The sequence below is a fragment of the Lepus europaeus genome, chromosome 13 (assembly GCF_033115175.1).
Source record: "Lepus europaeus isolate LE1 chromosome 13, mLepTim1.pri, whole genome shotgun sequence".
NCBI lineage: Eukaryota > Metazoa > Chordata > Mammalia > Lagomorpha > Leporidae > Lepus > Lepus europaeus.
The window spans coordinates 57,779,950-57,806,952 of record NC_084839.1 but is presented as its reverse complement, the minus strand read 5'-3'; the positions used below and the strand labels follow the sequence as shown (position 1 = coordinate 57,806,952).

General features: G+C 42.8%; 1 protein-coding gene across 1 annotated transcript; it reads left to right on the top strand.

Annotated features, from left to right (window-relative positions):
* Positions 1-8,134: 8,134 nt before the first annotated feature.
* CCT4 (chaperonin containing TCP1 subunit 4) lies at positions 8,135-25,800 on the top strand. Its single transcript, XM_062209508.1, has 14 exons — positions 8,135-8,399; positions 12,050-12,102; positions 12,944-13,033; positions 15,100-15,208; positions 16,058-16,200; positions 18,427-18,548; positions 18,872-19,004; positions 19,812-19,951; positions 22,456-22,552; positions 22,641-22,751; positions 22,846-22,976; positions 23,116-23,350; positions 24,945-25,058; positions 25,271-25,800. The coding sequence occupies exons 1-14, from the start codon at positions 8,273-8,275 to the stop codon at positions 25,283-25,285; spliced, it is 1,620 nt and encodes a 539-aa protein (XP_062065492.1). The 5' UTR covers positions 8,135-8,272; the 3' UTR covers positions 25,286-25,800.
* The last annotated feature ends 1,203 nt before the right edge of the window (positions 25,801-27,003 follow it).

The window sequence follows — 27,003 nt, the reverse complement described above, 5'->3', positions numbered from 1 at the left end:
GGATTAGCCTAGTGAGCCGCGGGGCCGGCCAACACCTGTGGCTCTCTAGTACCACCTTGACAAACAGAGAAGAAATATATTGCCATCTGTCTGGTGACGAGCCTGGACACCTGACACCAGAGACATGTAGCTCCTTTGTAATTTCACCATACCGGTTCCCCTTTCTTTGTAGCCTCTTTAAAAAAAAAAATACCCTCTTGGCAGGGTCATAGTTCTTGAGACCTGGTGATTTGCTACCCTCCCATCTATCAACTGACTAAATGTTCTACTTCTTCACCCCCAAACCTTGTGCTCCTTATTTTGACTTGACACTAAAGACGGGGACTGAGCTTTCAGTAACACCCATACTCCTATTCGGAGGCATGGAACAGAATGTTGTGCTGAAGGACCTGTGAACAGTGTAGCAAGAGTGAAGCCAGGAATCTAGGGTAATAAAGCCGAAGAGACAGGATCTAGGACACAGAGATGGAGAGTTCACATGTAATGACAACTGTTACACTTGGTCATTGTGGACTATACAAGAGAAAGAATCTACTTTCTACCCATCTTAGGTTCTTGGCTAGCATTCTTTAAAAAAAAAAAAAGATTTATTTATTTATTTGAAGGCAGAGTTACAGAGAGGCAGAGGCAGAGAGAGCGAGAGAAGTCTTACATCCACTGGTTCACTCCCCAGTTAGCCACAACGACTTGAGCTACGTCAATCCAAAGCCAGGAGCCAGGAGCTTCTTCCACATCTCCCACGTGGGTGCAGGGGCCCAAGGACTCAGGCCATCTTCTACTGCTTTCCCAGGCCATAGCAGAGCGCTGGATTGGAAGTGGAGCAGCCGGCACTCATATGGGATGTTGGCACTGCAGGCAGCGGCTTTATCCGCTATGCCACAGCGCTGGCCCCTTGGCTAGCATTCTAACAAAAGATAGATTAACAAAAGAAAAACACACAAATGTATTTTTAATAAGATTTTTAAAATTTATTTGGCATAGTGACATGCACAGAAAGATACATATACATATACTTACACATACACATAGAGATAGACAGAGACATCTTTCATCTCCTGGTTGACTCAACAAATACCTGCAATGGCTTAGGCTGGACCAGGGGCCAGGTACTCCATCCTGATCTCCTACATGGGGACAGGTACCCAAATGCTTAAGCCATCTTCAGGGAATTGTTTTGGAAGCAGAGCAGCCAGGACTCAAACATGTGCTCTGATAGGGGATGCTTACTGAACTGGAAGTGGTGGCTTAACCTGCTGTGCCACAACACCAGCCCCTATACAAATTAATTAATGTAAGGTTTTTTTTTAAAGATTTATTTTATTTATTTGAAAGGCAAAGTTTACAGAAATACAGAGAGAGAGAGAGCTATCTTCCTTCTGTTGGTTCACTCCCCAGCAGCCTCAATGACCAGAGATGTGCCAGTCCAAAGCCAGGAACCAGGAGCTTCTTCCAGGTCTCCCACATGAGTTGTAGGGCCCAAGCACTTGGGCCACATTTTGCTGATTTTCCAGGCACATTAGCAGGGAGCTGGATCAGAAGGGGAGCAGACAGGACTGGAACTGGTACCATATGGGATGATGGAATCACAGGCCGTAACTTTATCCACTGTGCCACAATGCTGGTCCCTTTTTAATGTTAGTCTTACATGACACAGGAGACTTCATAAAGAAATGAAGACACAAAGAAGCAGTTTGAGTCTCTTGATTATAGGCTAAGTTGGACAAAGAATAATAAATCATGAAAACATGGGGATTTGGGCTAGTGCAAAGAAGTAACTGGGAAAATAGAGGTTAGTGTGACAGAAAAATTGTTTTTCAATATTTATTTATTTATTTGAAACGTAGAAATACAGAGGCAGAGAAAGGGAGAGAGAGAGAGAGAGAGAGAGAGAGAGAGAGAGAATGAGAGGTCTTCCATCTGCTGGTTTACTACCCAAATGGCCACAACAGCCAGAGCTGGGTCAGGCTAAAGCCAGGAACCAGGAACCAGAAGCTTCCTCCAGGTCTCTCAAGTGGGTGCAGGGGCCTAAGCACTTGGGCCATCCTCTGCTGCTTTCAGATGCATTAACAGGGAGCTGGATTGGAAGCGGAGCAGCTGGGACTCAAACTGGTACTCACATGGGATGCTGGAGCTGCAGGCTGTGCCTTTACCTGTTATACCACAGCGCCGGCCCTCCAGGTTTGTTGGTTTGTTTGTTTTTACATTTGTCTCTTGTCCTCAATCCGGGACTCCTCCTCTTTGGTAATAAAAACATCTTCCTTCTGGTACAGGTAAGACAGGGAGGCAGCAGTGGTGGAGCCACACAGGGGTATTTCTATTATCTCAAGGCCTACATGATATGGGTTTGGGTCCTCTTGCTCCAAAGATAAATAGATTCCCTGCCTGGAGCAGGTTCATACCAGTTAAGGGAGATAAAGCTGACCTAGAGTGACCTACAACTCATCCTCTGGTTCACTCCCCAGATGGTCACAACAGTTGGAGCTGTGCTGATCTGAAGCAAGGAGCTTCTTCTCGGACTCCCACACAGGAGCAGGGGCCAAGGACCTGGACCATCTTCCACTGCTTTCCCAGCCATAGCAGAGAGCTGGATTGGAAATGAAGCAGCTGGGACTCACTGGAACCGGCATCTGTAAGGGATGCTGGCAGTGCAGACAGCAGCTTTACCTGCTATGCACAGCACTGGCCCCAACTCAAACGTTTTTCAGTTACTGTCTTTACTGGGGTCAGACTAGGAGTACCTGAGTCTTGCAGACCTCTTTGAATTTTTTTCTTTCCCATGTTCTTTTTGGCCTATTTCTGTATCCTCATGAGCTGTTTTTCCATCCTCTTCTCCTACCAGACAACCCCATGAGCCAGATGCCACAGGGAGGCAAACTTTCTTGTAGGTTTTTGATGTTTTTAGATTTATTTATTTATTTGAAAGTCAGTGTTACACAGAGAGAGAAGGAGGCAGAGAGAGAGAGAGAGAGAGAGAGAGAGAGAGAGAGAGAGAGGTCTTCCATCTGCTGGTTCACTCCTCAAATAGCCACAACGGCCAGAGCTGAGCCAATTCAAAGCCAGGACCAGGAGCTTCTTCCACATCTCCCACACAGGTGCAGGGCCCAAGGACTTGGGCCATCTTCCACTGCTTTCCCAGGCCATGGCAGAGAGCTGGATTAGAAGTGGAGCAGCCGGGACTTGAAACGGTGCCCATGTGGGATGCCTGCACTGCAAGCGGCAGCTTTACCCACTACACCACAGCACCAGCCACATCTTGTAGGTTTCAATCACATAACCTTGAGGGCTATAGTAACCACCATCTGCTTTTTCTTTTCATGGGGCAGTGGGATCCCATCAAATACCTTGAGATGGTCCAGAAAAGCTTAACCCCCTCTTAGTCTTGGTGCACAGCATTCCTTGCACAGTTCACCAAAATATATGGCTAGGGACTCTGAAGTGGTAGGGGCCATAGGATGGTTTGGTGTCCATCCACTTCCAGATGAGGGCCAGTTTCTTTGACTTGTTTCTGTAGAAACTGCCAGAAATATTGATGTCCTCACAATGTGCAACCACTACTTTCCAATCCAACAGTATCTGCTTGGCCATAATGGCTGATAGATTGCTCAGATAGCTTTGGCCATCTAGCACCAGGACCTGCCCCTCCACTATCTTAGGAAGCTGCCTATAAAAGAAGCTCATAAACAAGTTTTTAATTGTTTGAGTATTTAAATAATTGTTAAGCCAGCCAAGTACAATTAGCAATGTATCTATTGAGTTTTTCTGTTCTATCATCATATCCTTTAGCTCAAGAATTTGTTTGGTTCTTTTTTAATGCTTTCTATTTCTTTACTAAACTTCTCATTTTGTTTATGCATTGTTTTTCTAATTTCATTTAGATGTCTATATGTTGTTGTGTTTTTGTATCTCACTGAGCTTCTTTAAGATGATTACAATACATGTCACTTTAATGGCAAGGATATGTTCTGAGAATTGCATCCATAGGTGATTTCATCATTGTGTAAACATCATAGAGTACACTTATACATACCTACATGGCTTTGGTCAGTCACTCAAGATATCCTCTTTTTTTTTTTTTTTTTTTTTGACAGGCAGAGTGGATAGTGAGAGAGAGAGACAGAGAGAACGGTCTTCCTTTGCCGTTGGTTCACCCTCCAATGGCCGCCGCGGTTGGCGCGCTGCGGCCAGCGCACCACGCCGACCCGATGGCAGGAGCCAGGTGCCTCTCCTGGTCTCCCATGGGGTGCAGGGCCCAAGCACTTGGGCCATCCTCCACTGCACTCCCTGGCCACAGCAGAGAGCTGGCCTGGAAGAGGGGCAACCGGGACAGAATCCGGAGCCCCGACCGGGACTAGAACCCAGTGTGCCGGCGCCGCAAGGCGGAGGATTAGCCTAGTGAGCCGCGGCGCCGGCCGATATCCTCTTTTTTTAAAAAAAAAATATTTTATTTATTTATTTGAGAGGTAGAGTTACAGACAGAGAAAGGCAGAGATAGAGAGAGAAAGGTATTCCATCCTCTGGTTCACTCCCCAAATGGCTGCGACAGTCAGAGCTGAGCCAATCTGAAGCCAGGAACCAGGAGCTTCTGGGTCTCCCAGGAGGATGTAGGAGTTCAATAACTTGGGCCATCTTCCACTGCTTTCCCAAGCCATAAGCAGAGAGCTGGATGGGTAAAGGAGCAGCTGGGACTCAAACGGACACCCATATGTGATGCCGGTGCCACAGGTGGAGGCTTAGCATACTATGCCACCACGCCAGTCCCTCAATATATCCTCTCGATATAATCAAGAGAAGTGGCAAAGGTGAGATGTATGAGGTTGCTGCTAGCATAACATGCAATTTTATTTTAAGATTTATTTATATTTTTGGAAGTCAGAGTTACAGAAAGAGGGAGATACAGAGAGAGAGAGTGATTTTCCATTCTCTGGTTCCCTCCCCAGCTGCAATGGCCAGGGCTGGGCCAAGCTGAAGCAAGGAGCCAGGAGCTTCTTCTAGGTCTCCCATATAGGTGGCAAGGGCCCAAGCACATGGGCCATCTTCCACTGCTTTTCCCAGGCCATTAGCAGAGAGCTGAATCAGATTTGAAGCCACAGGGTTAAATAATGTTTGCTTCCTTTGCTTTTCATGTTTTTGCCCTACCTCATCCTGAATCCCTAAAATAACAATCACTTATTTAGTCAAAAAATTAATTTTTCTAGCTCTCGACAGAACCACAGTAATTGCAGATTAGTTCATTTCTGTTTTTAAATAGAAAAAAACTATTACTTACCTACTTCCACATCACAAAACTTCTGAGCTTCCCAGCATCCTCCTTTGACTTTTCTTTTTCCCATTTTTCAAACAAATATTTTTGCTGGGAGGCTTAGAGAGTGATAAAAAAAAACTGTGTACTAGAAACCTTTCAAGGAAGATCCAAATATATTTAATGAAAATAGGCTTCTCTTTCATGTTGATTTTGCAAACTTAAGTTAAAAAAAGAATGATGCAAACAGGGTGGCTTAGAAAATAGGGCTTAATGGTCATCTCAACAACATAAACTAACATAAAAGAGAAGAAATACAGGTAATACATAATGGTAAAAATTGTCTTTGAAATGGAAGAAAAACCTATGAGAGATAAAATATACACATTATACATCTCTTTTTCCAACCCTAACCAGTGCCTGACCCTATCTTATGACTGAGGATCTAGGACACAGTGGGCCATACAACCCTGAGTCTTTATTTAAATAGTCGGCCAGATATTATTTTTTTGCAAAGCTTTAAAGAAATTGTATTTTTAAGTTTTACCTATTTATTTTTATTTGAAAAACACTGTGATACACACACACACACACACACAGCTTCCACCTGCGGATTCACTCCACAAATGTCTGCAAAGAGCCAGGGCTGCCAGGCTGAAGTCAGATGCCTGGAACTCCATCCAAGTCTCCCATGGAGTGGCAGGGGCCAGTTATTTAAGCCATCACTTGCTGCCTCCCAAGGTGCACATTAGTAGGAAGCTGGATCGGAAGCAGGGCAGGGACTCGAACCCAAGCACTCTGATATGGGATGCAGGTGTCCTAAGGAGTGTCTTAACCACTGCACCATACACCCTTTAAGAAATTCCATAAGGCTAGTGTTAGTGCCAACATCCCCACATATGCCTTATGTCTGCTTATATCTGATAGGATTTAACACATATTTTTGTTCTTCATTAGCAACAGTGCTTTGTTTATATAAAGCATCCTACAAAAGTTTTTAGCACTTGTTGAAATCCCATTCCAATTGAGAATTAACGTACACCAACATTTTAATGTAAGCAAAATTTTACATCTATTGCTGAATCCAAGGAACAAAAATAATTCCAATTTAAGTTAGCATAAAAATATTATAAACATGTTTATAACTTGAAACATTTCAAACAATTAAAGCAATTGTCATACCTACAGAGACCACTCCAACAAGCCAACAAAGGCCTCTTCCAAATTTGGCCCTGTGCTCTATGGTTGGCAGTTCCAATCCTTACACTGACAGAATGAGAAGAGTTTAACAAACCTTCAAATATCATTTAGTTCAATCTTCCTAGTCTAAAGATGAGGAAAATGAGACCAGAAAACTTAAATGACTTTCCCAAGATCAGGGCAATAAGTAGCTCAGGATTTCAGATTCCCAGATTAATGCTATTTCCATTGTGACACACTTCTTTCCATTATATTGCATCAGTTGTCTAAACAAACCATCATGGGATATGTACGCAGTACAGGGGGTAATCTAGTTCTACCAAGAGAAGTCAGCCGGGGTGTTAAGGATCACGGAGCACCTAGCAAGCGCCTAGTGCTGATCTCCTGAATGCAGCAAAGCGTCTCATGATCGCAGAATTCAGTGCTTTGAGCAATTCCCCTTGGACCTATGCAAGCATTCATCCTTTTATGGCCACCTAATGATTACCTGTGGATGCATATTGAATGAACCTGACCTGCATAAACTTCTCTGCTCATAGTCCTAATAGGAGCTTGGCAGTTTAGCTTATGGCTTCCGAGTCCCTGTGCTGTATCTGAATATTTACCTTGGGCTTCCTTCCCTCATCCACTAAATAAAGGGCACCTATTTCGTAGGATTATTGTGAAGATTACGTAGAACAAAACATGTAAATGTTTACCAATGTGCTTAGCAAATAGCAACAATCACTATAATGTTTAGGATCCCTAAGACTCAGAAGCTACGTTATGTAAGAGAAGCTAGTGAAAAAAAGCAGACTAGTAACGGGACAGGCAATCCTGACTGGCAGGTAGTCCCAGCTCTTCAGCTTTAAGATTCTCCATAATTGGCCAGCGCTGTGGCTTAACAGGCTAATCCTCCGCCTTGCGGCACCGGCACACCAGGTTCTAGTCCCGGTTGGGGCACCGGATTCTATCCCAGTTGCCCCCCTTCCAGGCCAGCTCTCTGCTATGGCCCGGGAAGGCAGTGGAGGATGGCCCATGTGCTTTGGCCCTGCACCTGCATGGGAGACCAGGAGAAGCACCTGGCTCCTGGCTTCGGATCAGCGAGATGCGCCAGCCGCAGTGGCCATTGGAGGGTGAACCAACAGCAAAAAGGAAGACCTTTTTCTCTGTCTCTCTCTCTCACTATCCACTCTGCCTGTCAAAAAAAAAAAAAAAAAAAAGATTCTCCATAATTTAAATTAAACCTGTATCTACCACCCAACATCAATCAGTACAAAACAACCAACCTCAACACTCAAAATACGAAAGCTTCCAACAACCCAAATCTCCCTCTTCTGCATCCTTTCCAACATGATTAAAACTATGTGTAAAATTCAGGTCAACGCCACCAGAACACCGGCTGAGCCACACCCACCCGGGAGTGCTCAGAGAGTAGGCACCTCCAGCCAGCACGCCGAGGGGACCTTACAGTCCGGGAGCGGGAATGGGGAGATGAGGGTGCCCCCAACAGCCGCCTGTCAAACTGCGCGTCGTCGCTGACGCCTCGAGTGAATGCACCCCACCCGACCGCACGGCGCTCCCCACCCGAAGCACCCGGGGCCGACAAAGCCCTACTTGCGGAGCTTCCCGCTCACAGCCACTTTCAGCCGGCGCGCGGCGGACAGCCTCCTACGTCACAGCAGCGCCGCGCTGGCAGCCAGGCCCCCTTCCCCGCCCCCGTCTCTGGCCGGCGCCGGCGCCGCTTTCTGGAAGGTTCGTGCAGGCGGGTGGCCGGTACCGTTACTCCGCCGCTGTTCGGAATCCGCGTCCATCCGTCCTTCCTGGTCTCGCACAGACCCAGCCGAGTGTGCCATGCCTGAGAACGTGGCACCCCGAAGCGGGGGGCCCGCTGGGGCCGCTGGCGGCCGCGGGAAAGGCGCCTATCAGGACCGCGACAAGCCGGCCCAGATTCGCTTCAGCAACATTTCCGCCGCCAAAGGTAACGCTCCCTGGGCTTGACCCCGCGCTGCTGAGGGGTGGACCGCTCCACTTTTACCTTGCGTGAGTGTGGCCCATTCCCAGTTCTTTGAGGTGATTCTTTATTGTTCCCCTGTGGACGCTGGCGGAGGGGCGGAGGGGAATCCGTTCTGTTCTCTGCCAATGATTCCCGAGTGTGGAGTCCCTTGGACCGGCCCCATTTTGTATCTTAGTCACCCATAATTCCTCCTCCTGGGTTATGAGTCGTTGACCACATTGGAGCCGAAAGCAGTTCACACTGAAATGCGGAGGCCTGCGTTCCGCAGTCCCTTGGGATGCGACATTGAAGAGCTGGACTCCACTAGTGGAACGTTGTTTGTACATTAGGTTTCAGTTTTTTTAATTCTTAGAAAAACGCTCAAATGGGTTTCCCTCGACAGAACCATTGAGCTGAACTGTGTAAATGCGTCAAAATTGGGAAGGGGTGCCCATTGTACCGGATTGTGGGGAATTGACCTAACCCATCGTAACCCGTCTTGTTGGGCAATCATTATGAAAAAGTAAACTGTGCTTTTTAGTCGTCTCTGCACATGCAAATACAAGAAGTTTAAGACACGAAAGGTTCTGGGTTTTGTAGAACAGTGTGGCAACCTGGCAGAAATCAAGACCGCTTTGCACAGCTTCAGTTTCTTCGTGGCTTTGTGACTTTTAACCTTTAAGCTAGAGTTTCCTTATCTGTAAAATTGAGAGGAAATATTTATTTTTTAGAGTTGTGAGAATTAAGAGAAGTCGAATTGAGATAGGCAATCCTGAAAGGACAAGTGACAAGGTTTAGAGGTGTTGCACAAGTGTGTAGTGTTTCGTTTGGGCTGGAGAATACAATACCTGGAGAGAAGGGTGTGGAAGGGTAGGTTGGGGACAGCTCTGGAAGGGCCTGGATGTTCTGGAAAGCATTTGGCTCCTTAAGCTGCAGTAGAGTGAGATAATAATTAACTTGTAGGGTTGCTGTGAGGATTCATGAGAAAGTATAAAGACTTATTTATATATGAAGTCCATGTTACAAGTATTTGCATTCATCAGCTCAGTGATCAATAAAAGATGATGGTTTCCAATTTGGGCTTTATGAGTTGGAGAAATCAGAATGATGGGATGGGTGGGTGGATTTAGGAGTCACTTGAAGTTTAGAAGAATATATACCTGGAAGTCAGATTTGGCACATAGTTGCCTGGAGGGCATAATTGGAGCTTAAATTCTGTCTGAATGACCAACAGAGTATATGAGACAAAATTGGACATTTACTTGAGTAACGTTGAAGCAGTAATGTGTAAGAGAATTGAAACAGAAAAGGATACCTACCTACATAGGAAGGAAAAGCTGTGTAAATTATCTATTAACGTAACCTCTTACATCTTTTTATTTAATATGCAAGACAGAAAGACATCAAATTTTTTTTTTTTTTTTTTTTTGACAGGCAGAGTGGACAGTGAGAGAGAGAGAGAGAGAAAGGTCTTCCTTTGCCGTTGGTTCACCCTCCAATGGCCGCCGCGGTAGGCGCGCTGCGGCCGGCGCACCGCACTGATCCGATGGCAGGAGCCAGGTGCCTCTCCTGGTCTCCCATGGGGTGCAGGGCCCAAGGACTTGGGCCATCCTCCACTGCACTCCCTGGCCACAGCAGAGAGCTGGCCTGGAAGAGGGGCAACCGGGACAGGATCGGTGCCCCGACCGGGACCAGAACCCGGTGTGCCGGCGCCGCAAGGCGGAGGATTAGCCTAGTGAGCCGCGGCGCCGGCCAAAGACATCAATTTTTATCTGCTGATTTTCTCCCCAAATGCCCACAGACAGCTGAGGGTGGGCCAGGTGGAAACCAGAAACTCAGTCTGGGTCTCCCACATGCATGGCCGGGACCCAGGTATTCCCGCTGTAACTCGCTGCCTCCTGGGATGTTTTGGCAAGAAGGTGGAATTGGAAGCAGCCTGGACTCAAACCCAGGCGCTATGACTGGGATGTGAGCATCCCGAGCAGCAGTCTTAGCCACGGGGCAACTCAAAAGTGTTGATTTAGCCCAGTGCTGGCCCCTAACTTTTGTAATTTTAAGAACATAACTTTGGAATAATAGATTGTATATCCCAAGATATTTCAGACTATACTAACAGTGACTAGAAGCTAGGATTTGAAGGGCTGATTTGGGATGGCAGGATTTCATACCGGGATGCCAGTTTGAGAGATCACTTGGTTTCCAGTCCAGCTCCCTGCTAATCTACCTGGGAAGGCAGCAGAAGGTAGCTCAAGTATGTGGGCCCCTGCCACCCATGTGATGGATCCCAGGGTAGAGTTCCTGACTCCTGGCCCACTCCTAGCTGCTGTTATTTGGGGAGTGACCCAGCAGATGGAAGATCTCTGTCACTCTGTCCTTCAACTATATGGATAAATAAATGTGTTTTCTTTAAGAGCTATGATTTGAGGGTTTTGGCATTTGCTTGGTTTTGTTTGTTGGTTTTCTCAGAGGACGTGTTGCTCTACAGCATTTTCAGGGCTCACACCACTGGTTTGTTATGTTGACAGTGGGTGCCATCTGTATTCACATTAGTGAACAAAGTCTGCTCTCTGAGATTGTAAGTGGTGGGAGGACAGACAAAAAAAAATGTATAATGTATGTTACAAGATCTAGCCTGTCCTGTTTTAAGGAATGAAGGAAATACTGCAGTCCTCAATCAGAACTTATCAGTACATTGTACCACTTTTTTTTTTTTTTTTGGACAGGTAGAATTATAGATAGAGAAAGGTCTTCCTTCCGTTGGTTCACTCCTCTAATGGCCGCTACAGCTGGCACTACGCCAGTCCGAAGCCAGGAGCCAGGTACTTCCTCCTGGTCTCCCATGCGGGTGCAGAGACCCAAGCACTTGGGCCATCCTCCACTGCTTTCCCGGGCCACAGCAGAGAGCTGGACTGGAAGAGGAGCAACCGGGACAGAATCCGGCGCCCCAACCGGGACTAGAACCCAGGGTGCCGGTGCCGCAGGTGGAGGATTAGCCTAGTGAACCACAGTGCTGGCCTCATTGTACCACTTTCATATTTACAGAAAGATTAGGTAAACTCTCAATGTACTCTGCCATAAGCAGAACACAAATACTATGTATAGCAACTTCAACAAAAAAGGTGAACCTTCAGGAATGTAAAGAATAAGTTACTGGGGCCAGAACTGTGGAGTAGTGGGTAAAGCCACCACCTGCAGTGCTGGCATCCCATATGGGCACTGGTTTGAGTCCCAGCTGCTCCACTTCCAATCTAGCCCTCTGCTGTGGCGTGGGAAAGCAGTAGATGATGGCCCAAGTCCTTGGTCCCCTGCACTCACATGGGAGACCTGGAAGAAACTCCTGGCTTTGGATATGCGCAGCTCTGACCATTGCAGCCATCTAGGGAGTGAACCAGTGGGTGGAAAACCTCTCTCTCTGCCTCTGCTTCTCTCTAACTCTGCCTTTCAAATAAATAAATCTGTAAAAAAAAAAAAAAAGAAGAAGAGTTACTATTTCAAGTGGGTTATTATTAGTGAGTTGTCTTTGTAGGTACAGTGAACTGCTGTATACTATACCCTAATAAGGACAAAATGATTGTTTTAGAGGAAAAATACTTTTTAAAGGAGATCTGACTTTTTTTTTTCTCTTCTGTTTATAGCGGTTGCTGATGCTATTAGAACAAGTCTTGGGCCAAAAGGAATGGATAAAATGGTAAAATGATAAGTCTTTCAGTATTAGTGAATGCTACTATTTACGCTGCAAGATCTTGATAGAGGGTTAAGATGTGCTATTTCAGAATTAAGTGTTGAAGTGTTTCTTTCAGAATTAGGAGGAGAGATTATGGATAGGGACCTATTAATTATGTTTTTGTTTAATGCCTTTTAAAGGAGAGTGCATACTAAAAGTAGTTCTTGTGTAGTTTGATGGAAAGTATGGTAAGTCCAACTGTTATGACTTCACTTGAATTCAGTATTCTTTGTAAATATAATTCTGTGTCCTATTGTGGGGTTTCAACTCCTAGCATAAAACAGATAACGTTACAGTTGAGTGATATACCTATTTCAAATTCAGTGTTATTTAATACTGAAAAGAAAAAGCGATTTAAAGGATTGTCTGGATAATATACAGGTCATTATTCTTTCTGAATGTTATAAGATCTGTTCTTCCTAGTGATGTTATTGCCGTTCTTTGAGGCTACCATGAAACAAATTACTGTGTTAACTGTAAGAATTCACCATATTATATAGTTTAGTCTTCTCGGGTGTCTATGGTAGAAATTTGTGTTTCTTATTAATATGAAGATATAAATGATAGTGTTGTATCTTTTCCAGTGTGTTTGTGTATCTTGATTGATTCATTTCTAAAATATTCTGATCAAAGCCAGTTATTTCGTAAAGTTTGACTGCGTATTCTTAATTATAATGACATAAGGGGAGAAAATTTGAAATGAAGCACTACACAAATCTCTACTGTGGAGTGTTAAAATTCAGTAGTGCTTTTCGAGTCACAATGAAATACAATTTTGTACCCAAAAAAATCACCTTTTTTCCAGATTCAAGATGGAAAAGGTGATGTGACAATTACAAATGATGGTGCCACCATTCTAAAACAAATGCAAGTATTACATCCAGCAGCCAGAATGGTAAGTATCATCATTTTAAGTGTATTGTTTGATATGCAGATTTGTTTATTTGATGACATAGTATCATTTAAGCATGGTGAAGATTTTTTTCTCTTTATGTGTAACAGCTGTTTTTAGGATATGTTGTATGTTTAGCCTTGTCCTAGTCAATGCAAGATGATAATAAAATGTAATCACCTTATTTTCATCCATAGGAACATGCCATACAGTTGAGGAAGGAGAGGATAAAAACAAAGTAGTACATAAAATGATTTATGTATTTATTTTGAAGGACAGAGAGACAGATCTTCCATCTGCTGGTTAATTCTCCCAGATGACTACAGTGGTCAGGGCGTGGCCAGAAGCCTGGAACTTCATTTGGGTCTTTCATGGGGGTAGCAGGAGCCCAAGTACTTGGGCCATCTTCTGCTGTCTTCTAGGAACATTAACAGGGAGCAGGATTGGAAGTGGAGCAGCTGGGACTGAAACTGGCATTGCAAACGACAGCTTAACCTACTGGGCCCCAACACTGTCCCCCAAAGTAGTATTTTTAAAGTACAAATTATTTTTGGATGTTTGATAGAACAAAATAATTTTAATTGTATGCAGAGTAAGTCATGTCTAAACTTGCACTGACATTTATTAAAAATAACCAGAGATCATGAAGATTCCAGTGACAAGAAATCACCGTTATCAGTAAAAACAGTCGCCTTAGAAATTCATGTCTAGGCCCCAGTATTGTGGCATAGTGGGTACAGCCACCACCTGCAACACCAGCATTTCATACTCCATATAGAAGCCAGTTTGTGTCCTGGCTGCTCTACTTCAATCCAGCTTCTTGCTAATGGCCTGATGAGAGCAGCAGAGGATGGCTCAAGTGTTTGGGACCCTATCCCCCATGTAGGAAACCCAGATGAAGTGCTGCTTTCAGCCTGGCTCAGTCCTGGCTGTTGTAGCCATCTAGGGAGGGAACCAGGTGCTGGAATATCTCTGTCTCTCCCTTTCTTTGTGTACCTCTGCCTTTCAAATATATAAATCTTTAGAAAGGAAAAAAAAAAAAAACAGGTCTATTGAAAAAAATCTCTTTCATTATGTAGAGATGACTTTGAAATGATGGAGTTAGTTCTTAAACTGGTAATGTTTGCTCAGTTGGAATAACTTCTTGGGTTCCCAATCTTTATTTTTTTTTTAAAGGCATAGTAGTAATTTTATTTATTTATTTAATATTTATTTAAAAGGCAGAGAGAGGCCGGCGCCGCGGCTCACTAGGCTAATCCTCCGCCTTGCAGTGCCGGCACACCGGGTTCTAGTCCCGGTCGGGGCACCGATCCTGTCCCGGTTGCCCCTCTTCCAGGCCAGCTCTCTGCTGTGGCCAGGGAGTGCAGTGGAGGGTGGCCCAAGTCCTTGGGCCCTGCACCCCATGGGAGACCAGGAGAAGCACCTGGCTCCTGCCATCGGATCAGCGCGGTGCGCCGGCCGCAGCGCGCCTACCGTGGCGGCCATTGGAGGGTGAACCAACGGCAAAAGGAAGACCTTCCTCTCTGTCTGTCTCTCACTGTCCACTCTGCCTGTCAAAAAAAAAAAAAAAAAAAAAAGGCAGAGAGAGAGAGGTCTTCCATCCGCTGATTCACTCCCTAGATGGCTGCAATGGTTGGAGCTGAGTCAGTCAGGAGCCAGGAGCTTCTTCCAGGTCTTCCACATGGGTGCAGGGGCCCAGGGACTTGGGCCATCTTCTACTGCTTTCCCTGGCCGTAGCAGAGAGCTGGAGTGGAAGTGGAGCAGCTGGGACTCAAACCAGTGCCCATATGGGATGCCAGTGCTGCAGGCCATGGCTTTAAAAACCTGCCATGCCACAGGGCCAGCCCCAGCATCACCTCTTAACAGAAAATTTCTAAGAAGAATTATATGTCCTACAAATATATTGGTTTTCATTTTTGAGTGAAACTCAAGTTGGCCAAGAAGTCAGAGGTCAGGAATTATAGTAAATCTTCAAGGTCTGTTTGTGACTCTGATACGATTATTTGAAATAATTATTATTTAATTCTCACATTACTCGTTGAGCACATTTATGCCCTTTGTTCATGTAGCTGGTGGAGCTGTCTAAGGCCCAAGATATAGAAGCAGGAGATGGCACCACATCAGTGGTCATCATTGCTGGCTCTCTATTAGATTCCTGTACCAAACTTCTTCAGAAAGGTAAGTAGAACATGCTTTACTACTGAATAAAGGTATAATTTTTTTTAAAAAAAGCAAACTTTAGGAAAGGCTAAGGTATTCTTAAGTAATATAATGTTTAAGATCTGATTCAAGACAGAATCTTTTCACTAGAAGTTTTTAGGTTTTTCTGTAATATAAATTCAAAAAAATTTTTCCTTTTGCTTCTGATTTTTGCCAGGCAGCTTTGAATGGAACTGATTAGAATTTTGCTTTTCCAAAATAAATGATGTTGTTACCAATTTTAGATTATAAATGAGAAAGATGAATTGCAAGAGAAAGAAAGGATACTTGCTCTGGTAAATAATATTGAATCACAATAGTGACTCTCCAGTTACTATTCTACTTAATATGTGATGTTTTAAAAAAGTTAAAATTTGTTTTTTTTATTACATGAGTTTGTAATTGATGTTTAAAGTTAAGTGGAAGTAAATTATTAACCATTATTAGCAGTTAAGCTTATTTATGCCACTATATTTATAACTAAAACATCAGTTAGTTTGCAATTAATAAATTTGTTGGAAGGCTGCAGAAGGTGGCCTAAGTGCTTGGGTGTACATCTGTGTTGGAGTCTTGGATGGAGATAGTGACTCTTGACTTTGGCCTGACCCAGCCCTGGCTATTGCAGCCATTGAGGGAGTGAACTAGCAGATGGAAGATCTTTTTCTGCTTCTCCCTCTTTGTCCTACCTTTCAAATAAATAAATACTACAAAAATTTTTAAGAATTAATTTGTAATTTTTGACATTTTAAATGAGTACAAAGATTTTAGATTGTGCCAGAAATGTAATATAGCTGTTATAATTAAATAACTGTGCTTTTATAATGACAGGGATTCATCCAACCATCATTTCTGAGTCATTCCAGAAGGCTTTGGAAAAGGGTCTTGAAGTCTTGACTGACATGTCTCGACCTGTGGAACTGAGTGACAGAGAAACTTTGTTAAATAGTGCAACTACTTCACTGAATTCAAAGGTGAGACAAGCATTCAGGGATAGTTACCAAATAATAATTTAAGGTGCTTTGCTCTTATATTGTGATTCTTATTGCTGTACAATATGTAAAATCTCGAGTGACTAATTTGTATAACTGAATTGATTTAAGTAAGATTATGAGATGAAATGGACCATAAATCCTAATTTATTTTTGCCGCTTGAATGTGCCAAACATTGAAAGAGATTTTTTTTTTTATGTTTTCAAGAGTTTCAGATAAATAATTATCCCCATTTTATAGATGGGAAAATAATAGATCTAGAAAAGTTGAGTAAACTTATTCAAGACCCACTACTAAGAGGTGTAACTAAAATTCAAACCTACAGCAAGCTTCCTCATCCACAGTCCATCTCTTAACTGATAACCGGTGGTGCTTTACTTAGTTATGAAACTAAAAGCAAAAAGTTGTGTACTTTTAAATTTCTTGTGAGATTTGAAATAGTAAGTACTTTCAACAAGTTTTAACAAAATTAACAATAAAATGTTTCATGTAGGGGCAGGTGTCTGATAAAGCAGTTAAGACACAACTTGGGACTCAGTCCCATATTAGAGTGCCTCAGTTAATGTCCTATCTGCACTTCTGATCCCAACTTTCTGCTTATGTGCACTGTAGGGGGCTGCAGGTGATGGCACAAGAAGTTAGGTCCTTGCCAAGTACTTAGGAGATCCTAGCTTCAGCCTGGTCAAGACTTGGCTATTGCAGGCATTTGAGAAGGCAATGATTGGATAGGAAATCTCTCCATTTCTTCTGATCTGCCTGTCTGTATGCCTTTCAGATAAATACAATTTTTTAAAAAAATTTGATTTCACTTTCCATCATGTGGTATGTCACCACCACCACCCTGGTTTTTTCTGTCATCAGTATTAAATCTGGACTTGCATTTTCTTTGTCAGATAGGAAGCTAGCTGGCTGATTTTTTGTGGGTTTTTTTGCTTGTTAAGATTTGTTTGTTGGAAAAGCAGAGTTACATGGAGGGAGTGAGAGAGGTCTTCCATCCGCTGATTCACTCCCCAAATATTTGCAACAGCCAGGGCTGAGCCAGGCCAATGCCAGGAGCCTGGAACTCTATTCAGGTCTCCCATGTGGGTACATGGGCCTAAACAATTAGGCCATCCTTCCCTGGCTCTTTAGAGAGCTGATTTGGAAGTGGAGCAGCTAGGACTCGAAGCAGTGCTCATATGGGATGCCAGTGTCTTAGCAGCCTAACCTGATGCCACAACACTGGCCTAAATTAAATAATTTCTTGTTTGTTTAAAATCTATTTAGATTTTCAAATAAATGAAAGGCAGAGATATCTTCGTCTACTGATTCACTCCCCACATGGCCTCAACTGGGGCTGGATCAGGCCAGAGCCAGGAGTCAGGAGCCTCGTTGGCTTCTCACATGTGGGTGACAGGGGCCCATGTAGTTGAGCCATCGTCCACTGCTTTTCCCAGGTGCATAGGCAGGGATCTGGATTGGAAGTGGAGCAGCCAGAACTTGAATCAATGCCTATTTAGGATGCCAGCGTTATAAGTGGTGGCTTAACCCGCTGAGCCACAAGCACCAGCCTGTGTTTGATCGTTTAAATGGCATTTGGTGTTAAATATCCCCAGAACTAATAATATAGCATAAAGGTTGCAAGCACTAGTAACAGAGTCTGGACTATTTGTGTTTTATACTGGTTCCAGAGTTTAAGCTGTGGGACTTTGGCAGATAATTTAATCCTTCCGTTTTGTTTTTGTTTGGTTTCTCCCAGTTGAAGATTGAATGAGTTAAATATCTAAGTGCTAAATTAACTGCCTGGCTTATAGCAAGTGGTTGATAATATTGGCAATTGGCTGCTTCTATCAGCCCTTCCAGTATTATGGGTGGGCATGCATAGCTCTGATACCTGATTACTCATTCATTCATTCATTGTAGATCAGAAACCTCCAGATAAAATTAATTTGATGCTTTTTTTTTTTTATTTCCTGTAATGCTTGGTTATTTAGGTAGTCTCAGCTACTGCATTAGTTAAAAAAAAGGTGGAGGGGAGAGCATACATATTCTTTGCAACTGGTGACTGATAACCTGAGTAGAAAAAGTAGTTGGTGTGGAATTATTCCCCCTCTTTCTACTGTACCCCAAACAGTGATTGAGTCATCTACTGTTTGTGTCATTAATTGAAGAATTAGTTGGTCTTTGTTTTGTTTTACTGTGAAGGTAACTTCTGTTTTTAATTGTAGGTTGTGTCTCAGTATTCAAGTCTGCTTTCTCCAATGAGTGTAAATGCGGTGATGAAAGTGATTGACCCAGCCACAGCTACTAGTGTGGATCTTAGAGATATTAAGATAGTTAAGAAGCTTGGGTAAGTATCTCTAATAAAATTTCAATAAAAAATACGATAGCATAAGCTGCTTTTAAACAGGTTAAAATGAAAAAATACCTAGAGAACAATCATATAGCTTTGTTTTTCTCCTTTTGGTTTTGTATTTATAGGAAATTGGTATTAGTATAGGAATCACAAGATACTGTGTTAATAATATCTTTGGGTGGGGCAGTAGTGAATCAGGTTCAGAAATGGGGCCACAACTACATTTGATTCACATTTTTTGGACTGATTTTTACACTTTTTTAACCTGTTAAACTTGCAGATTTCTACTCTTTAATGATCTCCTTTTCTTTTTTGAGTGGGACAATTGATGACTGTGAGTTGGTGGAAGGATTGGTTCTCACCCAAAAAGTGGCAAATACTGGCATAACCAGAGTTGAAAAGGCTAAGATCGGGCTTATTCAGTTTTGCTTATCTGCTCCCAAAACAGATGTAAGTAGATTCCAAATGAAATTGGTTCCTCTAATGGGTCATGTGTTCATTAAAATGAAAATAGAAAATGCTGTAATTAAAAAGCAAAGATCTCAAAAAGGATTAATAAAATAGAGACATAGAAATTGTTGATGACACATGTAACAAATATATCGCCTCAACTGAATATTTACTGAAATTAAATTCTGACTTGAAGATAAGTAACAGGGATATAAAAATGTATTGTAAGTTATATGTGGAATTTTCAGATTGTTTCTACCTTTCTGAGAATGGAAACCTTCACCAATCCAGTACCTTGGGCATCTTGTTCTACATTGTACAAATGGAACTTTAGTTTAATACCTGTGCTCTGAAGCAATTGCTTTTTATGTAAGGTATTTCCCTTTAGTCATGAGTGCATTCTCTGAAAGGGAGGGGGGATTGTCACCTTATGTAGGTTTGCTCTCATGTTTTACCTTTTGATATAGATAAGATTTCCGCTATTTTCTCAGCGTAGTATTTTTATTACAAGCAATAAAATTAAGAGGATTGAACTGAAATTTCTGTAATACAATTTTCTTGATGTGGAAAAAGATGACATTCAAGAAGTAGAATATTTATTTTACTTTTTTTATTATGAAAAATATAAATAAGGCAACAGTTGATACAGTTAAAACACTCGAGTTTGGAATACATATTTCCAGTCCTTTTTCTTTGCATATCTATTTTTGACTATGATTTAGGTGAATTTAGTTGAAACAGCTTGAGAGTCTTAACTTCACTTAAAATTTCTTTACCAATGCAAATTATTAATTCTTTTGTAAACAGATGGATAATCAAATAGTCGTTTCTGACTATGTCCAGATGGACCGAGTGCTACGAGAAGAGCGAGCCTATATTTTAAACTTAGTGAAGCAAATTAAGAAAACAGGATGTAATGTCCTTCTCATACAGAAGTCCATCCTAAGGTAGGAGGCTGTTTGCTTTGTTCATTCTTTAATAGCATTTTTTTAAAAGATTTATTTATTTGAAAGTCGAAGTTAGAGAAAAGAAGAGGCAGAGAGAAGTCTTCCATCTGCTGGTTCACTCTCCAGTTGGCCACAATGGCCGGAGCTGGGCCGATCCAAAGCCAGGAGCTTCTTCCGGGTCTCCCATGCAGGTGCAGGGGCCCAAGGACTTGGGCCATCTTGTACTGCTTTCCCAGGCTATAGCAGAGAGCTGGGTAGGATATGGAGCAGCTGAGACTCAAACCAGCGCCCTTATGGGATGCCGGCACTGCAGGGGACAGCTTTACTGGCTACACCACAGTGCCGGCCGCAATAGCTTTTTTTAAAGATTACTTAAGGGCCACCTGCAACACCAGCATCATATATTGTGCTGGTTCAAGTCTTGGCTGCTCCACTTCTGCTCCAGGGAACAGTTTGGGAAAAGCAGAGGAAGATGGCCCAAGTACTAGGGCTCCTGACTTTGGCTTGGCCTAGCCCATGTTGTCATGGTCATCTGGGGAGTAAGCCAGCAGGTGGAAGATATGCCCCCCGCCCTCCGTGTAATTCTTAACTTGAAAAAAAGAAATCTTCACACAAAAAAAATGTTATTTGAAAAGCAAAGTTAGAAGGAGAGACAGAAATCTTCTATCTGTAATGATCAGGGTTGGGCCAGGCCAAAGCCAGAAGCCTGGGTCTTCATCTTGTTCTCCTACGTGGGTGGGAGAGGTCCAAGTACTCAGGCCATTCTCCACTGCTTTCTCGGGTACATTAGCAGGGAGTTGGATGGGCAATGGAACAGCCAGAACTTACTGGCACTCGTGGGTAGCGACTTAACCTGCTGCACCACAATGCCAGCCCTGCCTTAATAATTGATTTTGGATCCCTGATAGCAATTTTTTATAGGTAAACCACTAAAAATCTAGAATGAATCTGCATTTGGGGTGTCAAACAAATAAATAAATCTAAAAGAAACTTTTGTTTAGGTATCTGTACAATTACTGGCCTTGAAATTTGAAGTTCCTTTGAGGAAAATGCTTTGCGTAGTCCAAATATTAAAGAATTGAAGCTGGTGTTGTGGCACGTCCCACAATGCAGGGTCAGTCAGCTCAAGTCCCAGCTGTTCCACTCCCATCCAGCTTCTTGCTAATGTTCCTGGAAAGGTAGCAGCTGATTTAATTGGGACCCTGCCATCCATGTGGGAGACTTGAATGGAGTTCCTAGCTGTTGGCGGCCATTTGGGGAATGAACCAATAGATGGAAAATTCTGTCAGTCTGCCTTTTTAAAAAATGGAGGCTGGCGCCACAGCTCAATAGGCTAATCCTCCGCCTGCGGCACTGGCACACCAGGTTCTAGTCCCGGTTGGGGTGCCAGATTCTGTCCCTGTTGCTCCTCTTCCAGTCTAGCTCTCCGCTGTGGCATGGGAAGGCAGTGGAGGATGGCCCAAGTGCTTGGGCCCTGCACCCACATGGGAGACCAGGAATAAGCACCTGGCTCCTGGCTTCGGATCAGCGCGGTGCGCCAGCCACAGTGGCCATCGGGGGTGAACCAACGGAAAGGAAGACCTCTCTCTCTCTCACTCTCACTCTCACTCTCACTCTCACTCTCACTCTCACTCTCTCACTTTCTCACTCTCACTCTCACTGTCTAATTCTGCCTGTCAAAAAAAAGAAAAAGAAAAAATGGATAAATAATTTAAATAAAAACCTTTCTACTCTGGAAAAAATAGAAAAAATGAACTATCCAGTTTCACTTAATCTGTTTTTTCCTAAAAGGTATGCATATTCTCATTTATTGATGAATAGGCCAGAAAGACTGGATGCTCATCTTTAATAGATCATGTGAAGGCTTGGAAGACTTGTTTTTAATCAATAATTAATGTTACAGCAAGTGTAAACTGAACAAATTGCTCATCTTTCCAAAAAGTATAAATTTATGGAGTCTAGACTATAGTCATACTACTTTTTAAAAATAAAATTCAGAAAGATTCATTCATATGAAAGAGTTACAGAGAGGAAGAGATAGAAGGAGATCTGTTCCATCAGCCTGTTCACACCCCAAACAGCCACAGTGGCCAGGGTGGGGCCAACTTGAAGCCAGGAGCCTGGAGCTCCATCCAGATGTCCCACGTGACTGGCAGAAACCCAAGTGTTTGGGCCATCACCTACAACTTTGCAGGTGCATTAGCAGGAAGCTGGATTGGAAATGTGGATAAGCTAAGATGCACACTCGGCACTCAGATATGGGGTGCAAGGACCCAAAGCTTGCTGCACCATAAGGCCTGCAAAAGGGGAATATATTTTAATATGAGAATTTCGGTGAAATTTCCAGTATAATTGGAAATTGTTTTAAGAATTTTGAGCTTACAACTGATATTTTTGTTCACAAATAATATTGACCATTTTAACAGTAAAATAGAAGTTGAACAGCAAAATGCGGGTTGTTTTGTTTTACCTAGCATTAGCTTAATCACTGATTTGCATTTTAGAGATGCTCTTAGTGATCTTGCATTACATTTCCTGAACAAAATGAAGATTATGGTGATTAAGGATATTGAGAGAGAAGACATTGAATTCATCTGTAAGGTAAAATGTTAACACCTCTCTCTATATATAAAATTCCCAATAGTAAAATACATGATGTCTTAATTTTTGGATTGTACTGTTTTTCCAGACAATTGGAACCAAACCAGTTGCTCATATTGACCAGTTCACTGCTGATATGCTGGGTTCTGCTGAGTTAGCAGAGGAGGTCAATTTAAATGGCTCTGGCAAACTGCTCAAGGTAACAATATCATAATGAAGCTTTTATTTGGTGAGGGCTTTTTTTTTTTTTTTTTCCTCCACTTCAGATACCTAATTTAGTTTGTTTACTAAAGATTACAGGCTGTGCAAGCCCTGGGAAAACAGTTACAATTGTTGTTCGTGGTTCTAACAAACTGGTGATTGAAGAAGCGGAGAGATCCATTCATGATGCTCTGTGTGTTATTCGTTGTTTAGTGAAAAAGAGGTAATATGAATGTTACATTACTAAGTAACATTTTGAACATTAAAGCTTCTATATTTTGACTTTTTAAGGTATAATTAGTAAATTATTAAAAGTAGCTTTCTGTTGGACAAAATAAACTAAAAATATTTGTGAATTTCAGAGCTCTTATTGCAGGAGGTGGTGCTCCAGAAATAGAGTTGGCCCTGCGGTTGACTGAATATTCACGAACATTGAGTGGTATGGAATCCTACTGCGTTCGTGCTTTTGCAGATGCTATGGAGGTCATTCCATCTACACTGGCTGAAAATGCTGGCCTGAATCCCATTTCTACAGTAACAGAACTAAGAAACCGGCATGCCCAGGGCGAGAAAACTACAGGCATTAATGTCCGAAAGGTAATCACTTAATCTTTAGTCATTGTAGAAAAAAGTAATATGAAATTTTCTAAGCTTTGTAATCATTTATTGAGTGGATAATTTAGTTTTAGGAACTCAATCTGGGTCTTCCACAACAGTGACAAGAGCCAAACTGCATGACCCTACCACTTCCCAGGATCCACATTAACAGAATGCTGAAAGTGAGCACAGAGCTGGCGTTCAAACTTAAGCAATCCTATATAGGTTTTCAGGAATCTCAAGTGTTGTAACTGCTATACCAATGCCCATCCCTCTGGTACTTAGTATGTTGTTTTGATTTCTCAGCTGTAAAAAAAAAAAAAAAAAAAAAAAAAAAAATTGAGATTTTATTTATTGAGAGGGTAAGAGCTACAGATAGGGAGAGAGAGAGAGAAAGATCTTCCATCTGCTGGTTCACTCCCCAAATGGCTGCGACAGCTGGAGCTGAGCCTTCCGGGTCTCCTACATGGGTGCAGGGGCCCAAGCACTTGGGACATTTCCACTGCTTTCCTAGGCCATAAGCAGAGAGCTGAATCAGAAAAGGAGTAGCCAGGACCTGAATCTGTGCCCATAGAGGATGCAGGCGCCAAGGGCACCACTACCGTGCTGACCCCAGTTGTAAAAATTACTATTACTTTCATAGGTCTGTTGTGAGGATTAAATGCATTACTAATTAACACTGTAAATATTAACCATTGTTCCTGTTACCAGAATCAGCTGTTGTAGTCATACAAGGTAAACATAGAATAGAAAGTTCCCTTTTTTATTAATGTAGGAGACAATTTTGGCACATAAGGAATCAGAAAATTTCAGATGGGACAATTTGGTGACAGGATCCAACCTGCAGCATGGATTATATGTTGGTGAGGTAGCCAACTTCAGGGTGAAAAAATTCGTACTAGATAGAATGAGGAGCCCCTTTTCCTTCCAGTAGTTGGGATTCACCAAAGTTGGTTTTTAAGCAAGAACCCATGATGAAAGTTTTTTTGTTTGTTTGTTTGACAGGCAGAGTTAGAGACAGACAAGAGAGAAAGGTCTTCCTTCCGTTGGTTCACCCCCAAAGTGGCTGTCATGGCCATCGCACTGCGCTGATCGGAAACCAGGAGCCAGGTGCTTCCTCCTGGTCTCCCATGCAGGTGCAGGGCCCAAGCACTTGGGCCACTGCCTTCCCAGGCCACAGCAGAGAGCTGGACTGGAAGAGGAGCAATCGGGACAGAATCCAGCACCCCAACCGGGACTAGAACCCGGTGTGCCGGCACTGCAGGCGGAGGATTAGCTTAGTGAGCCATGGCGCCGGCCGATGAAAGGATTTTTAAAGGAGAGAAGACTGGAGGCATGGATGTTATGTCCATCAGCAGTGAATCCTGGGTTAAAAGGGATTAGGATAGTACAATGGGGGTGAAATGTAGAGCATGCTAGGCTCAGTTTAGAAATAAGATTCAGGTGTGATCTAAGTATTAAAGGGTCTACATAATTTTTTAAGGTGATTTTAAAACAAATGATACATAAAAGTTGTTTTGGAGTAGGATTGGGAGAATCCAGCATTAATTTGCGTTTTCCACACAATCACTGAAAGCAACTTGTGCTTTTGCAGGGTGGTATTTCCAACATTTTGGAGGAACTGGTGGTCCAGCCTCTATTGGTTTCAGTCAGTGCTCTGACCCTAGCAACTGAAACTGTCCGGAGCATTCTGAAAATTGATGATGTGGTAAGTATATTCAGGTTGCAAGTTTCCCTACCAGGTCAAAAAGGCATATTTTTTTAAGGTTTTTATTTTTAATGTTTGCTAGTCAACAAGATGATATAAGTTCACATTTAACTAATTTTTTTCTCACCTGTAAACATGGGGGGAATTTGGATGCCTTAAACATTACCAGTCTTAAAATTCTATCATTACAGACTGAGTTTTTCTCTTTCCAGGTAAACACTCGATAATCTGGGTAACACTGACTGTCATCAATGTGGCCAGAGTGGAAGAAGATCTCCTTGGTGTTCCTTGTTTGGAAGATTTTCCTCTAAAAATTACTGGGCTTGGTCTTCCAGTTGGCATTTGTTTAAAGTTGTATTAAAAATTTAATTAAAATATTAAATATTTGGTTTGAAAAGGCAGCTTAATATATTCCCTTAAAACATTCTATTATTTCTTAAAGGCAGAAAGAGTACATCTTTACATGTTGGTTTTATTATGGTTTACTCCTGGGTACTTTTAAGTCTTTAGCAGAAAAAATGGCCCAATCTGTTCATTGAAAAATACCCTTTGGCATAAAAAATTTCAAAATATAAGTGCTGTTAGAAAAGTCAGTGATAGAAACAAATGAAAGCCTCCTTTTTCTTTTTCCTTCTAATCCCTTTCCCTAAGGGTAACCACTACTTTGTTAATTGGCAGTGCTTCTGCAAATGAGTATGTGCTTATATGTAGCAAATCTTACACTAAAGGGATTCTTAATGAATATGTCTTGTGTTTTCTTAAAACGGTTTTTTTCTTAGAGACTTTATTTATTTAATGGGCAGACTTAGAGTGGAAGAGAGATTCCATCTGCTAGTTCACTCCCCAAATGGCTGCAACTGCCAGGACTGGGCCAGGCTGTAGCCAGGAGCTTCATCCTGGTCTTCCACATGGGTGCAGAGGCCCAAAGACTTGGGCCATCTTCGCTGCTTTCCCAGGAGCATTAGCAGGGAGCTGGATAGGAAATGGAACACCCAGAACGAGCACCAGTGCCCACATGGGGTGCCAGAGTTACAGGCAGCACTCAGCCTATTACCATAATGCCAGCTCCTTTTTAAACACCTTGATTGCCAGTGCTCTGATCCCAAGCAGCATTGGATCTCACAGTGAATAGTTAATCATCTCCTAGTTAGTCTCTCTCGCTTTAGTCACTTTCACATTTTATCTGTACATTTTAGCTAGTGATTTTTTTTTTTAGAAGATATATTTATGTATTTATTCAAAAGGCAAAGTTACAGAGAGGCAGAGAGAGAGGTCTTCCATCTGCTGGTTCACTCCCCAAGTGGCCACAATGGCCGGAGCTATGTTGATGCGGAAAAGGGTTACACAGAGAAATATCTATGTACTAGTTCTTGCCCCAGATGGCTACAATAGGTGTGGGGGGGGGGGGTGCAGGCCAAAGCCACGAGCTTCAGTCAGCTCTCCTTTGTGGGTGACATGGGTCCAAACACTGGATCCTCTTGCTGCTTTTCCTAGATTATTACCATGGACCTGGATTCGAAGTGGGGCAGCCATGACACAAACTGGTGCCCATATGGAATGCTGGCATGGCAGGTAATGGCTTTATTGCTATGCCACAATGCCCAGGCACTCTTTATAAAAGCTTTGGATACATCAGGGTGGATGTTTTCATATAGCGGACACCAGTTAGGAACACCATTCTGTACCATAGTGTCTGGGTTTGAGTCCCAGATCTCCCAATTCTGGCTTTTGCTATTATACACCCTGGAAGTCGGCAGGTGAGGGGCTGGGAATGAGTTTCAGGCTCCTGGCCCAACCCAGGCTGTTGTAAAGCGGTGGAATGCCAGCTATGGGAGATTGATAACGCACTGTTAAGTAGTATGTGGTGTGCTTTTTGCGTTTTTGGGAGCTCAGTTCAACCTGGTATATTCCCAGATTTCTTCCTGAGGAAATCACACAAGCAAAT